Below are 8,814 nucleotides of genomic sequence, written 5' to 3'. Positions count from 1 at the left end.
CTTTTTTTCTTTACTTTTCTCTTTTTTGTCTTTTCAGGTAATTCTGAACCTCTTCTCTCTGATTTATGGATGATAACAATGGACCAAAGGTCTCCGAGTGGTGTAGTCTATATATATATTGATAATTTTGCGTTTTAATATTACCGATTTTTGTCGGTAACTCAAAAAATGACATAGAGAATCGCACTACAGAACAGCGACGTGTAGCGTGATTTAAAAAACTTGAAAAATTGAAAATTGCCTACTATTGCTATATGTATATCCCTTATTTGGCCAACCTACTTTGCATCATTGTATAGATGGGATTTTCTACTTTCATAGTCAGGCTTTGCTTTTGGATAGTCCCTAACCAAAGCTGTGACATTCGTCATTATAATTAAAATCACAAAAATGAAAAGTTGGGTTTCATTAGCGACTATTGCGATATATTCGTTGTTTGACAGACGTTACAACATTAGAAAGGTGATATTTTCTACTTTCATTATCAGGTTTTGCTTCTGGTATATCCCTTATAAAAGCTGAGATATTCGCTTTTTTTTATTACTGGTCACTGCGGCATCAGATTTATGACAAGCAAGTAAGGAGCACAACAACATTGATTATTGCAGGCTATGTGAGGATGTGCAAGAGACTGAAACAATTGAGCACCATCTGTGCCAGTGTCCTAGACTGTCAGCCAAAAGCCACAGGCTTGCTTGGAGTGCATGAGGTGGTGTCTCGCTCTTATTTTCTTCCATTGACCTTGCAGCCCTGTTAATCTACTGTAGGAGCCATATGGTCGGGTCACCATAGACTATGGAAATTTAACTATTTTTTCCCGCCTCTCTGTTATATCAACTATCCTTCTACCTTTCTTCCTGTCTTTCCACCTCCTACCACCCTTTGTTATCTAATTTCAGGATGAACACAATGAACGGCTTGTCTCCGAGTGAAGTGGTTGTCAAAAATCAACGGTAGCTGGGCATCCTATAACCTAACCTACTGATTGTCTATGGTTTTATAATTCATACCAAACTACACATTATAATTTGCAATTAGCATATTTTATTAATTATATGCATACATATATTGCTTTAACAAAATAATGGAATGTTGAAACATCAAGCACTAAAAATATTTAAAATTTAATAAGTAATTAATAGGAAATAATTAAAATATTAACACCAAATCTTTGGTTAAAACACAACATAATATTACAGGGAAATTATAGATTATCTACCGCAATCAAAAGGCTTAACATGCCGATAACCATTAAGATTTCAATTAGAGCGATAATGCTTGGTGTGTAATAAAAAACTTAATGTGATAAATGATGATTAAAGCAATTTGTGTTTTACAAACAAAATAAGTAATAGTAATTAAATTTTCAAAAAAACAAATTGTTAACTAGTTATACAAAAATTAAATTTAAAAGCAACTATATATTGAAAACAAGCAACATAATGATCATGTATCGACAAATAAAATCAAACAATAATTAATTAATTATCTTCATACAACAAATTCAATGATGCTTTATACTGTCTAAAGAAACTACGAAAATTTGCTTCATCTTTTTTAGTTTTATCTTCTTCCAATTCTAATTTTACATCAGCTGGCATTTGGGGATATCCGGCTTTTTGACAAAAGCTTCTTTTATTTTTGGAACAGTGAGGCATTTCAATATTCCTTGGTTTATTGTTGTTATCCATTGCTAAAGGATCTTTCAATTTGGAAAATTCACCCAATACTTTTTCACTCTTGGGATTATTACGATTTTCTTTATTCTCTTCCAGGTCGTTATCATTGCAGTGCAATGCTAGAGGATCTTTGAATTTAAGAAATTCATCCATAGATATTTCTGTGTCTTGATCTGTGGAAAGATTTTCTGAAAAAATATGAAATTCAGATTGATCATCGAAGGTGTTGCGCGGTTCGTTTTCTTTCTTATATATTGGTTGCAATTTTGATGAAAAATGTTGCATATCATTTGTGGTTTGAAAATTTTCATTTATGGTGTTTGGTGGAAATGGCATATCAGTTGAAATTGTGGCATCGGAATGAACATCTGTGGTCATCGGTGTCTTGTTAGCAGCACTGGCATAGAAAGAAAATATCAATTGATAAGTAGAATCGAAAAAATTTATAGATATAATGTTTAGCAGAAATCTGCAGATTTGAGTTGTGGAATACTATGTAGGGAAATCATTTTTTTATAGACTTTTATTTCAATTACAGTTCCGATAGTCTTTGAATATGAAAGTATAAGGGCGACAGGCACCATGCAACAGTCCTGAATGAATTTATAATGACAAAGAACGATATCTTGGTCCTTCTTTTAATCCGGCATTGAAGAACCCGCGACGTGGGATTGACCAAACAACCACACATCCCACTCCAGCGGGTTCTTTCGTATAGGATTGACACGAAACCATAGCGTTTCGGTCAGCAGCTGATGCTGGGGTATCAAGCAACCTCACAAGTTAGTATATATTTGTACTGTTTTCCTGTGTCACGGAATGCCTGCTCCGGATTCTTTTGTTTCGTTCCGATGTTCCCGGTTTGTCATATCCGCATCCATCACACTCAAACTTCGGTGAGATGCAATAAATTTCGAAAGTGGGTGCATTTCAGGGATTTCTGTGGACTCGTCCATGTGAGGCATGCTGCGAGGACACAGCTCCCAGTGAGTCATCGTCGTCATTTGATTACAATATATTTCAAGGTAAGGTTGAGGAAATAGTAGACTTTATGAATGGAAGGATACCACGGTCTAGGCGGTGCAGAAAACCAAGCTCAACAAATACCGCTTACAACGTACTGAGAATCGAATCAGAAGTGGAGATGGGGGACTAGTTTTCCTCTTGCACCAGTCTGTTCAATACAGACCTATCTCGCTTGACCCTGACTCCAATGACCCCTATGTGGAATATATGGGGGTAGCAGTCATGTGTGGTAGTGCTGAGGTGTGGAACTGTATACATTCCGGCGATTAATAGCCTACAACCTGAAGTAGGAGCAACATTAATAATAACCAACTGGTCTTAGGTGTTCATCATGAGGTAATGCTCATTATGAGTTGTGGCATTTTGTCATAGGTAATGCTCAGAGGTTTATAGTGCTGGCTGGGCAAATTGATACGCACCTAGGATCTCTTGGGTGAGACCATCTCCCTATAAACGTCTCCATCATCAGTTTCAACAATCATTGGAGATCTAATTAGCCCGGTTTCAAAGAATTCTCCAAGCACCGCTTCAGAGAGAACTGCCCAACCCTTCTGATGTTCGGATAGCAGAAAGGATATTCTCTTCAGATGATCTAGCAACTTGTTCCGCTTGTTGTCAACGACAAATAATAGATAATCTGAAGAGGTGAAACATTGGAACCAGGAAAAGGGAGCAACGATTTAGTCAATTTAGAAGCCTGGAAAGATGGAAGATTGGATCTCAGTCATGTTTGAAGACTTTACGCTGACTGATCCGAAGTAATTTTATTTGTCGAGCACTCTGAAAGTGACGAGAAAAGAAGAGTACAGCGTCGCATTAGATCTCCTCCTGCCGGGGAGGAACCACCACAATTTATATTGGATGACGTTATCTCCATGGTAATGCTGAAACAGCTGAATGAGCCTGGAGTTGATTGAAAGTTCCCCCAGCCACCCACATTGTGCCTGACGTCAGGAAAATTGACAGGGCGGTTTCGATACTGAAGCGGGCAAGAATGACAGCAACAGTTAGTCGTACATGCCGATTTCGCTTCAATTTCCTAGCCGGTCGGTCTGTGGTAATCTGTACGGCGCCATAACCTCGAACATAAGTGAACGCGATGGCACAGTATCCAAAATCAGTCACAACACTTCCCTGAGAACTGCAGCAGGGTGCCTCTTAATATCATCAGTGGACTATAAGTCGAAGATTCTTCCAGTACGTTATTGTGCCATCATGCTCTCGTGTCAGTACTTGCTAGGGTGTTACCGTGAGAGTCATCCTGATCAGAATCAGAATTTCAGAAGGGATCTTCATAATCTAGAGAGAGCATTACATTCACACATACACACAACAACTACCGTGTGAATGCGATATATCGCAGCTGAATAACGTCAACTGCCACAACATGCCATTCCCAACCTGCTGTACAGGTCTCTTCACAACACACGCACCTTTTCATGTGGCCTGCCAAACATACTCAACTAACACATTCCTAGACATGAAGATAGAGCCAGAGCAGGATTAAGCAGAAAAACGAACGTTCAATCATATACTGTTACAACAATTTTCTCGGACTGAATGTACAAGCGTAAATTTATTCTATTAATATCCTTTTTTCAGTAGAGACTACAAATATAGCAGCAACTTTACTCTAGAAGCGTTACTACTGGAAGCGTACGATTCCAAATACAGCACCACATTGTATTAGTTTTCTGAACTTTTTCCGGAATAAGTCGAGTTTAGGGCCCGGTCGCGGCCGATATAAATTTTGTCTAGCACACGTCCTGAGATATGGGTCTTCAAAGCTCCACAAATACCAATGACTTTTCTCATATTTTTACAGCCAACCAATGCAATATGTGTTTTATTGTAAAGGCCGTAGTTAAATTTCCTTTCAAAATAAGAAGTTTAAATTGGTGGCAGGCCTTCAGCTGGGCCCATATCTCGGGAAGTATGGACTTGTGCAAGAAAAATGTATATAGTTATACTCAGGAGCCCAAGGCCTATCTGTTGTATATATATCAAGATCCGGGACTGGGCCCTAAACTCGTCTTATGACCTTTTTCTTTTATATACCGAAAAAAGTATTTTTTAATTGTAATTTTTTCTAAGTTGCCGGTCTTCGGCCGGGTATTTAAGGCTTTCTCCATTTATTTACGCCATGGAAAACTTCTGCACAAGTGCATGAGAAAACTTTGAGTGCTTAAGGGAGGGATGACACATCTAAGTGTATTGTCAATTGGAGTATATCACTGAAACTCGAGGCGCTTGGAGGTTTATTCTGAATTTAGCCAAAAAGAGTATATTTTCCATAATATTTATTGGGAGTTCCACAATGTCATACCTGCTCTCCGCAATTACTTTTTGCACCTCCATAGTACCTTCGGCATAGGTTGGCAGATATTCACCGAAGAAATTCACCAACATTTCTTTACTAACACTGCCATAATAGCCAGCATATTCTGGACGAAAATCGTCGGCAAAAGTTAACACTGAATCGTGAGGATTTTCATAAAGATCTGCCGACACCTCAATAACTTGATCTTGATCGTCATTCGTTAATCCTGCTTTGTTTCCACGTAATGGAGTTTTGGCTAGTCGGCTATTCTTATTGCGCTCCGCTATTTCATCAGATATTCTCAATTTTTCACGTAAAATACGACTTTCACTTTCAAAATTGAAAACAGTTTGAAAACGTAAACGACTTTTTTGAATTTTCGACAAACTGCCATGAGACATAAAACACAAATCACCCATCATACGGTTAGCAAATTTTCTCGAGTTATTCGTTGATACAGAACATTTCTTTGTGTCTCCAGGATAATTTTCCGCCTTGTCATAATTGCTATTTGGACATTGGTTCTCCTGATTATTGGTGGTGGTTACACGACGTACATTTGCCAATAAATCCAAACGATAACGTTGAAAATTTGCATGTTTGTATTGCAAAAGTAAGTCCTCCTCATCCTCAAGTTGTACATTGAGACGTTCAAAGTTGAATTCTTTTAGATGTTGTAAAAATACTGAACAATTTTTTATTTTAAAAACTGAACGCATCGAATTGAGATAGCTCTCCAAGCCGGATAAGTCCAGTAGTATTATAGTTCCATCACGATTCCAGCGTAAAAATTCACAATATTCCAAATTAATGACCAACCACAATTTATAGGGAAATGGAAAGTTCAGAATATCTGGACGTGTTATATTTGCACACGAAATGTTTAGAGTATTCCCTGGAGTTTCCATTTTTATCCCAGAAAAAAATTTCTGTGGAGGAGACTGAAAAAATGACCGTTGAGCGCAACAAGACAAGATAAAACACAAATCAATATTTTTTTCGTCTCAGTGCTGTATTTAAAACTTTTAACAGGGTGATTGAAAAATACAGGGCTACTCAGAATGTGTATATTGATTAAGTGAAGGCACGTTTACACATAGACGTGATTAACTGTATAATACTAATAGCCCGTTTAGACTAGTCATTTTAAATCGACTCGATTTCAAAATCCAACTTTCAAATCCTAGTTGTTTAGACTAGTCTAAAATGATATAAGATGTCATTCAGCTGATCTTTGTTTACGTATACATACGCGAATTTGCAAAAAGAATTGCTTGAAAAATAAAAATGGAATGGAATACTGCAAAAAATAATCTGAAAAATTGCTATTAAATATGTTGTTTACAATTTATATAAAATTTAAGCTATATCCATTTTATTTTTATTTAATATTTTTTTCTATTTTTCCGCTTCCGTTTGTTTTTGTGTTTGAAGATGAAGAAGAAGAGTTTATGTACAATGGTTTGAACGAAATTTTAGAGAGAGGTGAAGAAATAGAGATCTATTTGCTAGAAGATAGCACCATTGAACTACGTGTTGTAAAGTATACAGAGAGAATCGAGAGCCATGTTCCAGTTCCAAGCGCCGTAAAGTTACTTACGACCTGCCAAATTCATCACCATGAAATACTACCTCAACGGCCCGAAGTTGCTTATAAGCAACTTCCAATATCTGGTTCCCCAATAACTCCCGAAGTTTCAAATCTTCAAAAATCCTTAAGGCCTGCGTACATAAGCTGCTTTGCCTGGTAGCCTTGCTTTCCTGCTTCATTTTTGACATAATAAAAATAAAAGAATAAAGGAGGCCGAGCAAATTTCGAACTGGGTTGCCCTTTTCTTTTTTATTCTTTTATCAGAAGCAAGTAAGACAACCAGACAAAGCAGCTTATGTGCGCAGACCTTTAATTCGGAGCTAACAAGCATTGCTATCACGAAAAAATAATTTTTAGACATTCGTTTCTGGAGCGGAGCCGAAAGGGTTAACAAATGTTACAAAAACCGAATATTTTTGACGCATAGAAAACAGGGTTAACAACGTTTTCTTTGTTATTCTCGCTTATAGGGTTGCCATGGATCAATGTTACCTACGCTTTTTAATTGCCACAGGACCAACATATTTTTAAGTGTTTGGCTTTTTGGATATTGGACAAGGGCTTCTAAAATACTGAGATGATATTATTGGTGAAATTGAAAACCGAATATTTTTTATTAAGGTATATGCATGAATTACAACAACTAACAAATTTACAAAAACGACATTGTTGTTATTGAAAATTAATTGTCAAAGTAAAAAAATTAGAATAATAGGGTCGTTCCAATTTTTTTTCAGGAAAAACAAAAATACATTTTGAAAAGCATCTAAAATAGAACAAATTTGAATCAAAATGTAAATATAACGCATTCAGAACTCTCGTAGGTAATTTTTGTTACACGTTTAGGTTGAAAAGCAGTATTTTATGGTAGCAAATCTCGAAGTTTTAAATTTCATGAGTAGACCCTATTACATTTTGAAAACTAAATTTACAAAAAAAGTAAGAATACAGCTAATTGTCACTTCTACCTTATATAAATATGCCTTGTTATGTTTGTTGTCAAAAGTTGTTAACAGAACTTGTTGCGTGGTAAATTATATTTCATTATTTCTGAACAAAAAAACGTTGAAAGCCGGCAGCGTCTCTCCACGTACCGGCGCTATGAAAATTAAGCGGAAACAGTTTACTGGGGTTATCAGAAAAGTGAGGCCAAGTACATGGTTGCATGGCCATAGGCAATTCATAACGAGGGGCGTGCGGCGAAATACAACCATGGGGTATCTACAGGCCTTCTTAGGTTGGGTTTTCACAGACACAAATAGAATGTCGGGGAAATAAGAAAATGAGGAAAAATTAAGCATTATGTCCGGCATATAAAAGGGCCCAAAAACTTAAAATGTCCTCTCATTTTCCAGTATTCTGCCCAAACGGTAATTGTTGTCAATTTGGTAACATAAAAAGTGAAACCCCAATTTTGTTGGAATAAAACAAGTGACTTGGTGTGAATTTCTTTTATTAAAAGACAATTTTATTGTCTATAAACCCTTGTTGTGGGCGATAAAAACAAATTGTAAGTTGTAGAGGTTTTGCTGTGGAATTTCGAATTTTTTTATTTATGGTGTTTTGGCGTTCGTTTATTTTTTTTAAGATATCGCCAACCGCCAAATTGTGTCATTTACTGACCTCCCCGGATGTCTATGCGGAGAGGTCAGCTCATGTTTTACATAAACCCAAACGAGGCCTTGATGAGTTGCTTTGGATTTGACCGTGGTCGGTCAAATATATTGGATTCCCCCGGGGAAATGCACACAAATCCAAAAGTAGTATCTATGGGAAATCCAGGTAAAAAGAAGAAGCCCAAGTTGAAATTTGCTTAATACCGGAAGAGCGCTGGCGCACCGAGGTGTTGCCTAAAAAAACAAAAAAAAAAAAAGAGAGTAGCAAAACAAATTATTATACAAAGCTATTACTTAGAAATCAAAAACAAATTAATACGAATATAAAATAGTGTGAGCATTTAGAAGGCACAACTATTGGACTTCCGGGTGAAGAGAGAGAAACTCTATAAGAAATAATATTATACTATCAAACCAAAAAACAAAAAAAAAGGATATAAAACCTCTAAATTTCTGAAACTATATTTATAACCTAGATTAAGTTGTGTTGTTTATGTGATGTCTAATAAGTGTTAGCTATAAGTTATTTCTCATTGTAAGGAACATTAACATCTTGTTGATCGATTTTAAGTGTAGGGTTAC

The 8,814-nt window shown here is 36.5% G+C and overlaps 1 protein-coding gene across 1 annotated transcript; it reads right to left on the bottom strand.

Annotated features, from left to right (window-relative positions):
* Positions 1 to 1,481: 1,481 nt before the first annotated feature.
* comr (cookie monster) lies at positions 1,482 to 6,018 on the bottom strand. The gene is made up of 2 exons (XM_073979571.1): positions 5,032 to 6,018; positions 1,482 to 2,076 (listed from the first exon to the last, which is right to left on the bottom strand). The coding sequence occupies exons 1-2, from the start codon at positions 5,931 to 5,933 to the stop codon at positions 1,482 to 1,484; spliced, it is 1,497 nt and encodes a 498-aa protein (XP_073835672.1). The 5' UTR covers positions 5,934 to 6,018.
* Positions 6,019 to 8,814: the final 2,796 nt, after the last annotated feature.

This window comes from Musca autumnalis, unplaced genomic scaffold, assembly GCF_047663935.1.
Source record: "Musca autumnalis isolate F117 unplaced genomic scaffold, ASM4766393v1 scaffold_3, whole genome shotgun sequence".
NCBI lineage: Eukaryota > Metazoa > Arthropoda > Insecta > Diptera > Muscidae > Musca > Musca autumnalis.
This window is presented reverse-complemented; position numbering and strand designations above follow the sequence as displayed.

Excerpts from the sequence above, each read along its gene's own strand:
- comr (XM_073979571.1), bottom strand. The coding sequence starts at position 5,933 with ATGGAAACTCCAGGGAATACTCTAAACATTTCGTGTGCAAATATAACA. Across the intron at positions 2,077-5,031 it reads AAAGTAATTGCGGAGAGCAG|TGCTGCTAACAAGACACCGA; the intron begins GTATGACATTGT and ends TTTCTATGCCAG.